We start from the raw sequence: 18,595 nt of genomic DNA on the forward strand, positions 1-18,595 counted from the left end.
GGATGAGACATCTGTTGATTTCCTGGATATCAGAGTACTACGTGAGGGGATGAGGCTGGCTTATACTTTATACTCTAAGCCGACGGACCGGAATACTATACTTCAGGCCAATAGCTTTCACCCTGGTTCATTAAAAAACTCTCTGCTCTACTCGCAATTCTTGCGTGTCTTGAGGAACAACTCAGATCCGATAAGAGCCCAAGAACAGTAAGGGTTAATGTGGGAGAAATTTCGACAACGTGGATATACATGCCAGATTTTACACAAGGCACTTGACCGAGGGTTGGCTACAATTGACACTCCTGCTCCAAAGACAAAGACCAACAGATTGGTCTTCCCCACCACATTTACAACATCATCTCTCAAATTCAAACAAATTATTGAGGCAAATTGGAGAACACTCAGCAACGATGTGACATTACCTCCAATATTCCAGAATCCTCCTATGTTTTGCTACAAGAGGAACAAGAATCTGAGGGATTTGCTAGTGAACACCGATCCAGTTCACTGCTATACGAAGGGTAGTACTCCACAGAATCTGGGATGTTATCGCTGTCTAGGATGTGTGACATGTGGACACATGATTCCTGGTAAAACGTTCACACATCCACATACTGGAACCAGTTTCCGCATCCAACATCGACTATCATGCACTAGCGATTTCGTGATATATAAACTCATGTGTCCTTGTGGCTTAACGTACATTGGGAAAACGGACTTGCCCCTGAGGGAACGTATCCGAAACCATAGGTCCAGCATCAGAACAGCATATAGGGACCAGAAGTCGGAGTTACCGGTAGCGAAGCACTTTCTTGAACTTGGCCACAATTTGCCATCTATGAAGCTCATGGCTATTGATCATGTCCCTGCACCTAGGAGGGGGGGTGATCGCAAAAGGATGCTCCTACAAAGAGAATTGTTCTGGATAAGGACACTACAAACAGTCCACCCTCATGGACTGAATGAAAAATATTCGCTATCTGTGTTCTTATGATTTAATATTGTGGATGACCTGATGTATACTGGCATGGGTGTTGGGGGCCCGCCCTTGGGGTTAAGCTACCTCCCTGGTTGTTCAGTTTCGAGGATGGTCATTCGCTCCATATTTCTATATTTTTTCATATTTCTATGTTTACTGTATGCGGTAATTACCAGTATAGTTAGTACAATGGCACGGGTACCCACCCACATAGTGGGTTCTCCACATGTGTTCTTAATTAATACTATTTTTTCCTAATATGTTGCACTTAAGCTGGTTATTTAAGAATTATTCCTGCAAGCCGCCGAGGAGGTACACCCTGGCGACCTGGTTAATATACAGTTGGGCCAATAACCCAGTCTCCATATAGATTTTGATATCTTAGTCCAATTACCCTGGACAGTATTTGGTTTATTTGTTTTTGTAGTCGCTATATTTGTTGTGCTACCATGACAGGCTATTTGACTAGTAGGCTCCGGTGGCTCTGTGATTGTATATATTGTATATATTCTACTAGATGTATGGGTTTTCTCTTTACACCATTATTATGGATCAGTCTACCTAATTTGTAACTTACATTGGGCTTCCTATATAGTTCGTCTCTTCAGTGTACTGCCCCTCTAGAGGTCTATCTACGATATTGTTCTGCCTAGAAATGTATTTGTTTAAAAGTCTTGAATCCCCCTGCTACATAGGGATAGTGGTTACACTTGAGTGTCTTTATTTAGTAATGTTATTTATGTGTTCTTCTATTGCCGTTTCAGCCGTTTACCATTGTTTTTATTTGGTTGCCATGGAGTCTATTTCCATGAGAACACTCCCCATGATGCCGACGGGCGTGTGGTCACGAGGTGTGATGACGCCGGCGCCGTGTAATGACGTCATTGCGACGCACGCACTGACGTCGGCGGAACCCGCGGCAGACCCAGCCGGAGCTGACAGGGAGAAGTAATTAGTTTGGTGGTGGGTAAGTTGATTACCAATATGTATTTATTGTATATATATATATGTCATTTTATGGTGTTTTGCACTAGTCCTGATGAAAGTCTGTGGTTAACAGACTGAAACGTCGACCTTCTGCTGATTGATTAAAAGTTAAGTTTTACTTTATTTACAAGTCCTGGGAGTGCTATCTTTCTTTCATTTTTTGTATTTTGCTGGACAAGCACCGGGCACATACATTTGGATTGTGGAGTGCAGGATTATTTTGCTTCGTTATATATATAAAATAAAAGAAAGAATAAAGAACTTTTATATTTATATATTTTAATATATATTTCTCCCTAAAGATCTTAATTCAAGTTAAAAGGCATTTAAATATTTGTATTTTAAATATTTTTCTACTATTGTATCTCTTGTTTTATTGCAGATTGATTGTGGAAACATGTATCGGTCAAGGAGTTTGCCTGGAAAGGTCAGTAAGTGTGGGGATTTGTTATTTATTTTAGTGGTTATTTTTCAAGGAGTCATAGAAACAAAGTAAATATATTCACTTAGTAGTCCTGATCTTCTTTTTTTTTTTTTTTTTTTAAAGCCCAATATCTCTTTGATTTTCATATTCTTTTGGTAATATTTTGAAGTGCTAGGACAAATATACAAGGAGTGAATTTTTGCATCTAAATTGCTACAGTTCACAAAAATTTGATTCTTCCTAATTAGTTCAGATGATTTCATTCTTGTAATAAAGTTAAGAAGCAATTAGTATAGGAAATGCAAGCTGTGTTGTAAGAAGTGGATAACATGGTTAATTCTTCATTATTGCGTTATGGTTGTGTCCTATTGCTTAGATGTTTGTCAGATTGGCATCATGGATGTACAGCATGTCTTATTGCATTCTTAAAGGATCACTATAGTGTCAGGAAAACAAACTCGTTTTCCTGACACTCAGGCATCCTTAGGACCCCCCCTCCCTTGGCGCTGAAGGGGTTAAAACCCCTTCAGCCACTTACCTTGATCCAGCGCCGGGTTGGTGACCTCTCCTCCCCCCGCCAACGTCAACTCCTGAGTGGAGCGGAATGCGAATGCGCAGCAAGAGCCACACACGCATTCAAATAGTCCATAGGAACAAAAGGTGTTCCAGATATAGCTGGATCTCTCCAAATTGAGATGGGTTTACTTGTGGAGGCTCTGATAGCCTGTAAAAGTAGGCTCCTGTGGGTGAAAAAGTGGAATCTAACAATGGTGTTCTTTGGGGCTCCTTGTGGTGCCCTGCGCCCTCTTAGTAGGTGATAGAGCCGGTCTATAACACATATAACGATGTTGAGGTTTGATAATAAGAATGGTACATATTCTTTAAAAAAAAAAAAAAAATTAATCCAGCTCCGACATACAATGTCAGATGTGCCTCTGATTCTTACATTGTTACATCTCAACTTATCTTCCAGGTCTGATATTTTCTGTTCCAATGTAGATACTGTTGCTTTAAAATATTAATGGATATCTTATAGTGCGTTAAGTCCACAGACTCATCCATTTTTCACTCCGATTTGAATCGCCAATTGATTAAGACATTTCTGATGTTATGACGGCGATGTCTTTCTGTATGTCCTTAACTCTTGCAACATGCTTTTAATTTTTCCTTTGAAGGCCTTTGACTCTAGCTTGGCTTCCAAATTCTTGTATGTTAAGCAGGACATGACTTCTCATTTATTCAGGAGTTAGAAACTTGGTTAAATGAGCATTGCCCAAAAGGTCAGGGGATAGTATCGAGTTCTGCACCACCATTTTTGAAAACCTCTCCAGATACCATTGAATTACTTCTCATTTAATTAGTAGTTTCAAATCAAATTTGTCTTATTATGCCATTTTTTTGTGTGTTTTTATTTTGATATGTTTTATATTAATCATTGCCTGCTAGACTAATATGAAAAACCATGAGCATAGTTTTGAGCACCATTGTCACACCCGGCATTATTACTTGAGTTCTTTTATGTATCATGGTAAAATATCTGTCTGAAATGTTGTTTGTGAATATACAACTCTCCCATTAACAGTGCAGTTTACTAACGCATTATATGTTTTACTTCTTCTAGACTACCCGTCGAAAATATGTATGTGATGTAAGTAATTGTTAATGTATCTTTTATTGATTGTTTAAGAAAATTATTTGCTGCAGCTCTGTCACCCACTGAAGGTATCTATATATTTGATCAGCATAATTTTATTCTACTTTACTTATTTAATACATTTGTTTTATTTATGTTTTTGATATTTCTGATGTAATACGTTTTTTTGTTATTTTGTCATTGTATAGTACCACATTGACATAATGTTTGGATAAGTTATATTACACAACTATCTTATGATTTTTTTAATGAATAAAGCTTTTTGACCATTTATTGGAGTACTGCAGAATCAAAGGGACACTATAGACACCCATACTGCTTCATCTCATTTAAGTTGTATGGGTGCAGTGTCCCTGTCCCATTGAGAAACTGCAATGTTTACATTACAGGACTAAGACTGCCTCCAGTGGCTGTCTATGAGACCCTTAGATGATGCTGGGCATCCTCATGCTCTGCATAAAGACATCCAGCGTCAGTGAAAACTCCCCAGTGAGGCAGTGCTTTCATGTGGAGATGGCCTAATGCTCTTGATGGGGCAGAGGGCACTATTGTGTTAGCAATAATTTTTTTCTATTCTTAACACTATAACATCCTTGCCCCTCCCCCACCAGCTCCCTAAATATAGAAACATCTTACAGTGGATGTCTGTGCTGCGATGCTCCAGAAAGCACCTCTAGGGGCCACCTGAGCAGTGGCCAGTGGAAATATCCCTAGGCTGTAATGTAAACACATCCTTTTTTTCTGAAAAAAACTGTGTTTAGTGCAAAAAGCCTGTAGGGACTATAGTGTCCCTTTAACATTTTGTTCATTATCTTATTTAAGAAGGGGTGGTTAATTACTGATCTGAACCCATAAATTGTAACACTGACTAGTCTGTGTACCTTTTGTGTGGTACCTAATACTAATGCTAATAAAATTAGGCTTTTTATTTTTTTTTTACTAAAAGCGTGAAGAATGAACACAATAAGTCAAGAAATGTAAAATCATTAGCCCGACAATGGTAAAAAAATATATAATTGTAGAACTTCGCATGTGCTTTATAAACTCTCCTTTCCATATGATGTGGCCAGGGCCAGGTTAAGAGCTCAGTAGGCCTGGTGCTGACAATAATGATGGTGCCTAATTACAGAATTTTATCGACCTAAAACAGTCATACCTCTCAAGCGTCATGTATCTGATGGAGTTAGTATTGGAGGGAAACTCAAAGGATGCAGCTATAAGAAAACATATACTCTATGCTAATCTCTTTATCTAATTCATGCTTTCACCTTTCAAGTAAATCCATACCCCTTAACAGCAGTGTCCAGTGAAGCAGGAAGTCAATGGGCAGGGTAAAAGGGCTAACATACCCAAAAAGGGGGCATGTCTGTCCAAAGAATTGAAAGGCCAGCCTGGCATCAGTGTCCCTATGTACCACAGTGTCAGTGTCCCCATGTCGCCCAGACCCCTAGTCTCCCATTGTCTGTGTCCCCATTTCTCCCAATGTTTCCATGTCTCAGTGTGTCCCGTGTGACTAGGATACTAGGGGACACTGAGAGACATGGGGGCACTTATGGATACAGACATGGGGACATTAGAAGACATGGAGACACTGGGAGATATGGGGACACAGACATTTGGGGACACTGGGAGAAATGGGATCACAGACACTAGAGACATGGAGACATGGGGACACAGACATTTGGGGAAACTAAGACACTAGGGACACAGAGACATGGGAACACAGACACTGGGAGATATGGGGACATAGACACTAGGGACACTGGGAGGCATGGGGACACACACTGGGAGATATGGGGACATAGACACTAGGGACACTGGGAGGCATGGGGACACAGACATGCTGGCACTTGTGGACATAGGGGAAACTAGGGACACTGAGACACTGGCTGGGAGACATGGGGACACAGACACTGGGAGACTAGAGACATTGGGACACTAGAACACACTGGGAGAGATGGAAACACTGTGTCCCTAGTGTATCTGTGTCCCAATAGAAACATAGAATGTGACGGCAGATAAGAACCATTCGGCCCATCTAGTCTGCCCAATTTTTTAAAAGCTTTCATTAGTCTCTGGCCTTTTCTTATAGTTAGGATAGCCTTATGCCTATCCCACGCATGCTTAAACTCCTTTACTGTGTTAACCTCTACCACTTCAGCTGGAAGGCTATTCCATGCATCCACTACCCTCTCAGTAAAGTAATACTTCCTGGTATTGTTTTTAAACCTTTGTCCCTCTAATTTAAGACTATGTCCTCTTGTTGTGGTAGTTTTTCTTCTTTTAAATATAGTCTCCTCCTTTACTGTGTTGATTCCCTTTATGTATTTAAATGTTTCTATCATATCCCCCCTGTCTCGTCTTTACTCCAAGCTATACATGTTAAGATCCTTTAACCTTTCCTGGTAAGTTTTATCCTGCAATCCATGAACCAGTTTAGTAGGCCTTCTTTGAGCTCTCTCTAAGGTATAAATATCCTTCTGAAGATACGGTCTCCAGTACTGCGTACAATACTCCAAGTGAGGTCTCACCAGTGTTCTGTACAATGGCATGAGCACTTCCCTCTTTCTTCTGCTAATACCTCTCCCTATACAACCAAGCATTCTGCTAGCATTTCCTGCTGCTCTGTTACATTGTCTTCCTACCTTTAAGTCATCAGAAATAATCACCACTAAATCCCTTTCCTCTGATGTTGAGGTTAGGACTCTATCAAATATTCTGTACTCTGCCCTTGGGTTTTTACGTCCAAGATGCATTATCGTGCACTTAAATGTCAGTTGCCACAACTCTGACCATTTTTCTAGTTTACCTAAATAATTAGCCATTTGGCTTATCCCTCCTGGAACATCAACCCTGTTACATATCTTAGTATCATCAGCAAAAAGACATACCTTACCATCAAGACCTTCTGCAATATCACTAATACAAATATTAAAGAGAATAGGTCCAAGTACAGATCCCTGAGGTACCCCACTGGTGACAAGCCCAAGCTTCGAATATACTCCATTGACTACAACCCTCTGTTGCCTGTCACTCAGCCACTGCCTCACCCATTCAACAATTTTGGAATCCAAACTTAAAGACTGCAGTTTATTGATAAGCCTTCTATGGGCAACCGTGTCAAAAGCCTTACTGAAATCTAGGTAAGCAATGTCTACTGCACCACCCTGATCTATAATTTTCGTTACCCAATTAAAACAAATTAATAAGATTAGTTTGGCATGATCTCCCTTAAGTAAACCCATGTTGTCTCTGATCTTGAAATCCATGTGTTTTTAGATGTTCAACAATCCTATCCTTTAACATTGTTTCCATCACTTTCCCCACTACTGAAGTAAGGCTTATTGGCCCTATAGTTGCCCGACTCCTCCTTATTACCTTTCTTGTGAATGGGCACAACATTCGCCAACTTCCAATCTTCTGGGACTACTCCTGTTATCAATGATTGGTTAAATAAATCTGTTAATGGTTTTGCTAGTACACCACTAAGCTCTTTTAATAGCTTTGGGTGTATTCCATCAGGTTCCATTGACTTATTTGTCTTTACTTTTGACGGTTGAAATAGAACCTCTTCCTCTGTAAACTCACGTGTAATAAATAACTAATTTATCCTTTTTCTTAACTGAGGTCCCTCTCCTTCATTTTCATCTGTAAATACCGAACAAAAATATTAATTGAGGCAGTCAGCTAGACCTTTATCCTCTTCTACATACCTTCCTCCTTTTTTTTTTTTTTTTTTTAATTCTTTATTTTTGTTGTGCACGATAGGTTACAAGCAAGCCTGTTATGCCACGACAGCAGTCACAGGTATATCAACGTTAACATCGTCATGGCAGGTTTGATCTGCACATTTTTTGTGAGTAGGTATGCGTACTAGTACATGCAATCAACATTAACAGTGTGCAAATTTTGAAAGTTATGCGTATTAAAACGTACATATCACGGAAAAGTTGGTAGAAGAGAGACAAAGGAGGAGAACAAGGTTTGAGCATACAATCTATGTTCAAGATTATACTAGGTAGCTCTCGCTAAGCTGAGGAACGGGTGGTGATACATCTCACTTGTCTGCCCAAATGGGTAAATGGTTTCATGTTAGCACTCAGACGTGTGTAGCTTGAGCACATAAAGCTTAATATGAGAGCAGTATCAACATTAAGAAGTTACTTCGTTTGTTTTTGTCAGAATATATAGTAGTTAGGCTTTTTCTTTTCATCTGTGGTATTGGTACATTGTGCATTATTCGCTGAAATCTCACACTAAACAAATTGCCCGCTAAACAGATTGCCCGCTTAACAAATTGCCCGCTTAACAAATTGCCCGCTTAACAAATTGCCCGCTTAACAAATTGCCCGCTTAACAAATTGCCCGCTTAACAAATTGCCCGCTTAACAAATTGCCCGCTTAACAAATTGCCCGCTTAACAAATTGCCCGCTAAACAAATTGCCCGCTAAACAAATTGCCCGCTAAACAAATTGCCCGCTAAACAAATTGCCCGCTAAACAAATTGCCCGCTAAACAAATTGCCCGCTAAACAAATTAACTTTTCTATATAAAGGCTTATAAAAACAATAAGTAATCTGTTGCAACAAGAAAATAAAGTATGGTGGGCATCATTAAGTATCGGCCTAGGTCCTAGGTTCAGTATGTATAAAGCTCAGTTAACGGTGTAGTGAAGTTATAGCTAACATGAAATACACTCTATAGCTGTATGACCTATCCGGGCACCATTCTAGTGATTCAAGACATATGCTGTGATTCGAGTCTCTGGGTGATTACCAGCAGTAACAATGTCCCTTCAGGTGCAGACTGTAGAGGCTGGAGCCCAGCACTGCATTCTTTTCAAAACGACTCCTTCAGCCGATGCCCACTGGGTGTGCAGATCTGTCCGGCATGGGGGTGACCTGTCTAAGGGCGGCATGCTCGCCTGGTGAGGTGGTGGAGAGGTTGCTTGCGCGGCAGGACAGATGTCTCCCCAGGGCCCCTTCCTCGGTTGACGGCCCTGCTGCATCATGAACGGTGTCGCAGTAGTTAAGCCTTTCTTTGTGCTGGGCTGCGCTGAGGTGGTCGACCGTTGCTGGGAACGCGGAGCGGTAGGCAGGTCGGGGATGCTGGCGGGTCCTACCTTGATGGGTGATGGCGTGAGTGCTGCCGTCCAGGGAACTTGGTGCAGTTTCCCGCCTCACCGATCTCCGTCGAGGGTGCCGTCGTGAGGTTGCTCTGGAGACATGAGGGGGGTTTCCCCGCAGGTAGCGCCGGGTAGCCGGGCGGATCCACGCCGCCGCCTGTTTCACGGCCTTGTTGTAGGAACGTCTCTGAGCTTGGAACTTCATCCAGAGGTAGGAGCAAAGCCGGTCGAAAAACTCCACCGTATGCTTGGGTGGCTGAGTGAGTGTGTGCTTCGGGGACCGGGATGACCCCCGCCGGTCCAGAGGGGGGGGTAGCAGAGCTGTGTCAGGCTTGTGAGCGTGCCCTCCGCCGGGAGATCGGCCGCCTCCCCCAGGCTTCTGGCTCCGCTCTGGCTTAGGCCGCATGGCCGGTTCAGGCGATTTCGTCACGTTTTGGGCCGGGACAGGTATCATCCTGCTCCCCGGTGCTTCCTTAGTCGCTTTCTGGTCACCGTGGGTCGGTCTCGTCTGTAGTTTGGCCAGCATTGGCGTTTATTAGCCCACCGGTGCTGGAGCTCTTAAAAGACTCGACCGGCCATCTTGGCTGTCAGGCTCCGCCCCCCCTCCTTTTGTTTTTAATCTAACTAATCCTTGTTTTACTTTTCTTTTCTCATTTATGTATCTAAAAAAAAAGTGTTGTCCCCTTTTTTTACTGACTGTGCTATTTTCTCTTCTGTGTGTGATTTGGAAGCTCTTATAACTTGCTTAGCCTCTTTCTGCCTAATCTTATAGATCGTTCTGTCTTCCTCTCTCTGGGTTTTTTTTTTATAATTACTGAATGCTAACTTTTTGTTTTTTACTATTTTGGCCACATTTATTTATTTATTTATTATTGCCATTTATATAGCGCCAACAGATTCCGTAGCGCTTTACAATATTATGAGAGGGGGATTTAACTATAAATAGGACAGTTACAAATAAACTTACAGGAACAATAGGTTGAAGAGGACCCTGCTCAAACGAGCTTACATTCTATAGGAGGTGGGGTGTAAAACACATTAGGACAGGAATTTACAATCAAATAAGGTGGGCTGCCCTTTTGGAGAGGGCAAGAGACAGGTATGTGAGGTAAGGGTTAGTCTTGGAGGCCATAAGCTTTCCTAAAGAGATGGGTTTTAAGGCACTTCTTAAAAGATGCAAGACTAGGGGAGAGTGATGGCGGTAGGCAGGCTATTCCATAGGAAGGGAGCCGCCCGCGAGAAGTCCTGCAAGCGCGAGTTGGCCGTACGAGTGCGGACAACGGACAGGAGGTGGTCACGGGCAGAACGGAGAGACCGAGAAGGGACATACCTATGGATCTGTGAGGAGATATAAGAGGGGCTAGAGTTGTTCAGTGCTTTATAGGTGTGAGTTAGTACCTTGAATTGACTCCTATAGCATACAGGAAGCCAATGTAAGGACTGGCAGAGGGGTGAGGTGTGAGAGAAAAGACTAGAGAGGAAAATCAATCTAGCAGCAGCATTCATTACGGACTGTAAGGGTGCAGTACGGCTATTGGGGAGACCAATCAGGAGAGGGTTACAATAATCCATGCGGGAAATTACTAGAGCATGGACAAGCTCCTTGGTAGTATCTGGTGCAAGAAAGGGGCGGATGCGGGCTATGTTTTTAAGATGGAATCTACAGGATTTGGCAACATGCTGGATGTGAGGCTCAAAGGTGAGACCAGAGTCAAGTATGACGCCAAGACAGCGCGCTTGCAAGGATGGACTGATGTTGGTACCACAAACTTGGAGGGAGAGCGAAAGAGGAGGATCAGTATTAGGAGGAGGAAAGACAAGGAGCTCAGTTTTTGAGAGATTGAGTTTCAGAAAGCGGGAGGACATCCAGTCAGAGATGGAAGAAAGGCAAGCAGTGACACGTTGCAGGACGGCAGGGGAGAGGTCCGGGGAGGAGAGATATAGCTGGGTGTCATCAGCGTACAGGTGGTAGTGAAATCCAAAAGAGGTAATAAGTTTGCCAAGAGAGGCAGTATAAAGAGAAAATAGAAGGGGACCAAGGACGGAGCCTTGGGGAACTCCAACTGAGACAGGGCAAGGGGAGGAGGTATCATTAGAAAAGGAGACACTGAATGAGCGTTGGGAGAGATAAGAGGAAAACCATGAGAGGACAGAGTCACAGAGACCAAGCGATTGAAGAGTTTGAAGAAGGAGAGCATGATCAACGGTGTCAAAGGCCGCTGAGAGGTCAAGAAGAATTAGTATGGAGTAGTGGCCTTTGGATTTAGCTGCGATTAGGTCGTTAGTAACTTTGATAAGGGCAGTCTCTGTAGAGTGGAGAGGGCGGAAGCCAGATTGAAGAGGGTCAAGGAGAGAGTTGGAATTGAGGAAATGAGACACACGGGTGAAGACAAGTCTTTCCAGAAGCTTTGAGGAAAAAGGGAGCAGGGATATGGGACGGTAGTTAGAGGGGGTGGATGGGTCGAGGGATGTTTTTTTTAGTATAGGTACTACAGTGGCATGTTTAAGGTCAGCAGGGACGATGCCAGAGGAGAGCGAGCAGTTGAAGATGTGTGTTAGAGAAGGCACGAGACAAGTGGAGAGAGATCTAATAAGGTGAGATGGGACAGGATCGAGCGGGCAAGTGGTGGGGCGAGAGGAGCAAAGAAGAGCAGCCACCTCTTGGTCAGTAGCTGGGGAGAATGTCTGAAGGGTAGGAAAGGCATGATCTATGTGTGATTGAGAAACAGAAAGGCAAGGAGGGGAGAATTCTTTCCTTAGCTGTTCAATCTTGTCAGTGAAGTAACATGCGAAGTTATCAGCAGTAAGGTTAGTTTTGGGGGTGGCCACAGCAGGGCGAAGAAGAGAATTAAAGGTGTGAAAGAGACGCCTGGGGTTGCGGGAACATGAACTAATGAGAGTGGAAAAATAGGACTGTTTGGCAAGGGCAAGGGCTGCACTGTATGAACACAATATGAATCTATAATGGAGAAAGTCTGATTGTGTACGAGACTTCCTCCAGGAGCGTTCAGCACAACGGGAGCATCTTTGCAGGTAGCGCGTTGATTTAGTATGCCATGGTTGGGGGCGGGTCCTCCTCGAGGTGCTTGTTTGGAGTGGCGCTGCAGTGTTCAAGGCAGATGTAAGAGTAGAGTTATATATGGAGATGGCCTGTGAAGGACAGGAGAGGGAAGGGATGGACAGCAGTTGTGAATCAATGTCAGCTGACAACTGTTGGAGATCAAGAGAATTAAGGTCCCTCCTGAGTTGAGGGGGGTTAGGCTGAGGTTTTTGGGTGAGGGGGTATGTGAGAGCAAATGATAAGAGGTGGTGATCAGAGAGTGGATATGGAGTGTTGCAGATATTAGATACTGTACATGCATAAGTGAAGATTAGGTCAAGGGTATTGCCAGCTACATGGGTGGGAGAATCTGCCCACTGCGATAGCCCGAGGGAGGAAGTCATGGAAAGTAGTTTGGTGGCTGCAGAGGTCAAAGGTGGGTTTATAGGAATATTGAAGTCCCCGAGAATTAGGGATGGAATGTTAGAAGAGAGGAAATAGGGTAGCCAGGCAGCAAAGTGGTCAAGGAAGAGAAGAGGGGAACCAGGGGGGCGGTAAATAACAGCAATGTTAGCAGAGAAGGGTTTGAAAAGGCGAATTGAGTGTATTTCAAATGATGGGAAAGAGAGAGAAGGGGGGGTGGGAAGAGGTTTAAAAGAGCAGTGAGGGGAGAGGAGAAACCCAACACCACCACCTTTACATTCAGAGTTTCTTGGGTTGTGGGTAAGTTGGAGACCACCGAAGGACAAAGATGCAGGGGTGGCAGTGTCAGAGGGGGAGAGCCAGGTTTCTGTTATGGCTAGTAAATCTATAGAACGAGAGATGAAGAAGTCATGGACAGCAGTGGATTTAGTTATATTGCAAACAGAGCGTGCGTTCCAGAGGGCAGTATTGAAGGAGGATTTAGAGGAACATGAGATGGGTATGAGATTAGTGTGGATCCTTGGGTTAGTATGTGCTGAGTTTGTTGCGAGGGGGCCGGGGTTAGGAGAGACATCACCAGCAGCTAGGAGCAGAAGGATAGAAAGGAAGTGAAGGTGGGAGTAGGATTTGAAAGTTTTGTAGGAGGGTATGTATGTAGAGGATTTGGGAGGAGTTGGTGGAGATAGGCTGGAAAGGTATGTGTAGAGTGCATGAGATGAATAGAGAGGGGAGGGGAGTAAGGTGGAAGTAATAATTATGGTGTTGCTAGGGACAGGTGAGTGAAAGGATAGGGATATTTTAGTGATGAGAGAAGTTAGTGTTAAAGTGAAAAATAGAAGGGAGAACATTAGAAAAAGTGTATTATATAGATATGTAGATCATATATACAAACACACAAATATCAATGAGTGATTAAACCAATGTAAGGATGCAGTGTGTTAAATAAATTCAGGTGAGGAGAGGTTTAGTGATTTGATTGGTGTGTTAAGGAAACCAGCTGATGTGCACTATCTATAAGTAAGTTGTCGACCATGGGGTGGGTGGGCAATCTTCCAGAGATGATACCTCTGCTCTGAAGATTCAGCAGGACTTGGTTGCTTGGGAGTGCTGGGTGTTAATGCTGTTTTAAGGGGCCCAGTCTCTGCTCTGAAGATTCAGCAGGACTTGGTTGCTTGGGAGTGCTGGGTGTTAATGCTGTTTTAAGGGGCCCAGTCTCTGCTCTGAAGATTCAGCAGGACTTGGTTGCTTGGGAGTGCTGGGTGTTAATGCTGTTTTAAGGGGCCCAGTCTGAAATATAAGGTCTGAGGTTAGAAAAAAAAAGAAATAAAACACACTATTATGGGTGGGGAGACATGGGGCTATTGAGGTAATTAATTAGAGATGAAAAACTAAAAGGAGATAACATTTGGGATAAAAAGATAGGAAGGATCAGATAGGTGAAAGTCATAAACCATGAACATAAATTTACAAGATTATCAGTGAGTAGTAACACTAGGTAAACAAACAATTAACAAAAAGTCTTAAAGAATGAACATAAAATGACATGATCACAGCAGCTTTAAGCAAAACAAGAACAGAAGATCAGGATGGGAGATATAGGTATCAATTAAGTAGTGATAGTATAGGGAGGGAGATGGAATAGAACACAATTTTAAAATAAGAGTTTAAAGGAAACAGGAATACAGGTATTCTTGAGTAGATCTTCCAGAGATGATACCTCTGCTCTGAAGATTCAGCAGGACTTGGTTGCTTGGGAGTGCTGGGTGTTAATGCTGTTTTAAGGGGCCCAGTCTCTGCTCTGAAGATTCAGCAGGACTTGGTTGCTTGGGAGTGCTGGGTGTTAATGCTGTTTTAAGGGGCCCAGTCTCTGCTCTGAAGATTCAGCAGGACTTGGTTGCTTGGGAGTGCTGGGTGTTAATGCTGTTTTAAGGGGCCCAGTCTCTGCTCTGAAGATTCAGCAGGACTTGGTTGCTTGGGAGTGCTGGGTGTTAATGCTGTTTTAAGGGGCCCAGTCTCTGCTCTGAAGATTCAGCAGGACTTGGTTGCTTGGGAGTGCTGGGTGTTAATGCTGTTTTAAGGGGCCCAGTCTCTGCTCTGAAGATTCAGCAGGACTTGGTTGCTTGGGAGTGCTGGGTGTTAATGCTGTTTTAAGGGGCCCAGTCTCTGCTCTGAAGATTCAGCAGGACTTGGTTGCTTGGGAGTGCTGGGTGTTAATGCTGTTTTAAGGGGCCCAGTCTCTGCTCTGAAGATTCAGCAGGACTTGGTTGCTTGGGAGTGCTGGGTGTTAATGCTGTTTTAAGGGGCCCAGTCTCTGCTCTGAAGATTCAGCAGGACTTGGTTGCTTGGGAGTGCTGGGTGTTAATGCTGTTTTAAGGGGCCCAGTCTCTGCTCTGAAGATTCAGCAGGACTTGGTTGCTTGGGAGTGCTGGGTGTTAATGCTGTTTTAAGGGGCCCAGTCTCTGCTCTGAAGATTCAGCAGGACTTGGTTGCTTGGGAGTGCTGGGTGTTAATGCTGTTTTAAGGGGCCCAGTCTCTGCTCTGAAGATTCAGCAGGACTTGGTTGCTTGGGAGTGCTGGGTGTTAATGCTGTTTTAAGGGGCCCAGTCTCTGCTCTGAAGATTCAGCAGGACTTGGTTGCTTGGGAGTGCTGGGTGTTAATGCTGTTTTAAGGGGCCCAGTCTCTGCTCTGAAGATTCAGCAGGACTTGGTTGCTTGGGAGTGCTGGGTGTTACACATCTGCAGAGTACCACAGTGGTTTCTTGAATTTTTTGCTTTTACTGACAAGCCTAATGCAATTTTCTGTTGCCTTCAGTAGTGCAACTTTTAAATAATCCCATTTCTCTTGGACGTCATTTAAATTGCTCCAGTTTGATAATGACTCCTTTACACATATTCTAATTTTAGAAAAGTCTGTTTTTCTAAAGTTTAAAACTTTTGTTTTTGTGTGGTGTGACTCAGTCACTGTTCTTATATTAAACCACACTGACTGATGATCACTGGATCCTAAACTTTCACCTACAGTAATATCGGATACCAAATCTCCATTTGTTAACACTAAATCTAGTATGGCCTCTTTACGAGTTGGCTCCTCAACGACTTGTTTTAGAGACAATCCCAGTAGGGAGTTTAGAATATGTGTGCTCCTGGCACAAGCAGCTATTTTTGTTTTCCAATTCACATCAGGAAGATTAAAGTCACCCATGATGATAACTTCCCCCTTCATTGTCATTTTAGCTATTTCCTAAAACTAGTAGATTATCTAACTCTTCAATTTGTCCTGGGGGCCTATAAATCACACCTACACGAATTACTGTGTGATTACCAAATTCTAACGTAACCCAAACAGACTCTATGTTCGCCTCACTAACTTTTATTAGGCTAGATTTTTTTTTTTTTTTATTCTTTATTTTTGCAGTGCAGATAATGATTACAAACTGGCTCTAGGTACCCCAACGGCATTCCTTGAGCTGCTTGGTATAGATAACAAGTAGGGTTTGCTAGGCAGTGCACATTTTATTTTTTTTGGGTATACAGGGAGTGCAGAATTATTAGGCAAGTTGTATTTTTTGAGGATTAATTTTATTATTGAACAACAACCATGTTCTCAATGAACCCAAAAAACTCATTAATATCAAAGCTGAATATTTTTGGAAGTAGTTTTTAGTTTGTTTTTAGTTTTAGCTATTTAGGGGGATATCTGTGTGTGCAGGTGACTATTACTGTGCATAATTATTAGGCAACTTAACAAAAAACAAATATATACCCATTTTAATTATTTATTTTTACCAGTGAAACCAATATAACATCTCAACATTCACAAATATACATTTATGACATTCAAAAACAAATCAGTGACCAATATAGCCACCTTTCTTTGCAAGGACACTCAAAAGCCTGCCATCCATGGATTCTGTCAGTGTTTTGATCTGTTCACCATCAACATTGCGTGCAGAAGCAACCACAGCCTCCCAGACACTGTTCAGAGAGGTGTACTGTTTTCCCTCCTTGTAAATCTCACATTTGATGATGGACCACAGGTTCTCAATGGGGTTCAGATCAGGTGAACAAGGAGGCCATGTCATTAGATTTTCTTCTTTTATACCCTTTCTTGCCAGCCACGCTGTGGAGTACTTGGACGCGTGTGATGGAGCATTGTCCTGCATGCAAATCATGTTTTTCTTGAAGGATGCAGACTTCTTCCTGTACCACTGCTTGAAGAAGGTGTCTTCCAGAAACTGGCAGTAGGACTGGGAGTTGAGCTTGACTCCATCCTCAACCCGAAAAGGCCCCACAAGCTCATCTTTGATGATACCAGCCCAAACCAGTACTCCACCTCCACCTTGCTGGCGTCTGAGTCGGACTGGAGCTCTCTGCCCTTTACCAATCCAGCCACGGGCCCATCCATCTGGCCCATCAAGACTCACTCTCATTTCATCAGTCCATAAAACCTTAGAAAAATCAGTCTTGAGATATTTCTTGGCCCAGTCTTGACGTTTCAGCTTGTGTGTCTTGTTCAGTGGTGGTCGTCTTTCAGCCTTTCTTACCTTGGCCATGTCTCTGAGTATTGCACACCTTGTGCTTTTGGGCACTCCAGTGATGTTGCAGCTCTGAAATATGGCCAAACTGGTGGCAAGTGGCATCTTGGCAGCTGCACGCTTGACTTTTCTCAGTTCATGGGCAGTTATTTTGCGCCTTGGTTTTCCACACGCTTCTTGCGACCCTGTTGACTATTTTGAATGAAACGCTTGATTGTTCGATGATCACGCTTCAGAAGCTTTGCAATTTTAAGAGTGCTGCATCCCTCTGCAAGATATCTCACTATTTTTGACTTTTCTGAGCCTGTCAAGTCCTTCTTTTGACCCATTTTGCCAAAGGAAAGGAAGTTGCCTAATAATTATGCACACCTGATATAGGGTGTTGATGTCATTAGACCACACCCCTTCTCATTACAGAGATGCACATCACCTAATATGCTTAATTGGTAGTAGGCTTTCGAGCCTATACAGCTTGGAGTAAGACAACATGCATAAAGAGGATGATGTGGTCAAAATACTCATTTGCCTAATAATTCTGAACTCCCTGTAGTAGATGCAGGCTAGTGTTACATGCAGGTATTATTATGTACTATTTGCTGTATACAGGCTTTAGATGTAAAATAAAAATAAAAAACCATCACCCACTATGCCCCCCCAGCTACATGTGACTGAATTTAGGTTGGTGCTGTATAGTAGGTGAAATTTCTAGATCACCACGATTTAGACAAGGTTACCACGATTTAGACAAGGTTACCACGATTTAGACAAGGTTACCACGATTTAGACAAGGTTACCACGATTTAGACAAGGTTACCACGATTTAGACAAGGTTACCACGATTTAGACAAGGTTACCACGATTTAGACAAGGTTACCACGATTTAGACAAGGTTACCACGATTTAGACAAGGTTACCACGATTTAGACAAGGTTACCACGATTTAGACAAGGTTACCACGATTTAGACAAGGTTACCACGATTTAGACAAGGTTACCACGATTTAGACAAGCTAAGACCAGGAAGTTCGTTTTCAGAGAGTCTCCTCGTGGCCGTGCAGCCCATGCCCTCCTCGGGCTCTGCGTTTTCCCACTGTTGTCAGACGGTCTGCTTGTGTTGCGACTCCCGTGGGGTTGATTGACAGGTGCTGCACGGCAGTCCGGGAGTGATTTGCGGCAACCGGCTTGCTTGACCTGGACCCCGGTGTGTTCGGAGAGAGGCGTGTCTCGGACTGCGGGCTGTTGGATTCGGCTGTTAGGTGAACGCTGGCTTGCTGTGCCCCTTTCTCCGCCACCGGTTCCTGGCCCTTCTTCTTCACGGAGCCGAGAGCTTGTGTTGAGCTTCCAGAGGTAGGTATTTCGTTATGGTGCTAGGGTGTGTGTTTGCCGCTGTTCTTCATGGGATTAAGCTCGGTTGGTGCTTCTGGTCCG

General features: G+C 43.2%; 1 protein-coding gene across 3 annotated transcripts in view; it reads left to right on the top strand.

Annotated features, from left to right (window-relative positions):
• LOC134607980 (uncharacterized) overlaps nucleotides 1-18,595 on the top strand; it is a 109,446-nt gene that overhangs the window by 16,202 nt on the left and 74,649 nt on the right. For 2 of the 3 annotated variants that reach the window (XM_063450596.1, XM_063450597.1), the window contains exons 2-3: nucleotides 2,349-2,393; nucleotides 4,012-4,038. In XM_063450596.1, coding sequence (XP_063306666.1) covers nucleotides 2,364-2,393; nucleotides 4,012-4,038 — 57 coding nt within the window. In that variant the 5' untranslated portion in view covers nucleotides 2,349-2,363. The remainder of the gene's footprint in view (nucleotides 1-2,348; nucleotides 2,394-4,011; nucleotides 4,039-18,595) is intronic. The other variant, XM_063450598.1, reaches the window with a different exon arrangement.

Source organism: Pelobates fuscus, chromosome 4 (assembly GCF_036172605.1).
Source record: "Pelobates fuscus isolate aPelFus1 chromosome 4, aPelFus1.pri, whole genome shotgun sequence".
Taxonomy (NCBI): domain Eukaryota; kingdom Metazoa; phylum Chordata; class Amphibia; order Anura; family Pelobatidae; genus Pelobates; species Pelobates fuscus.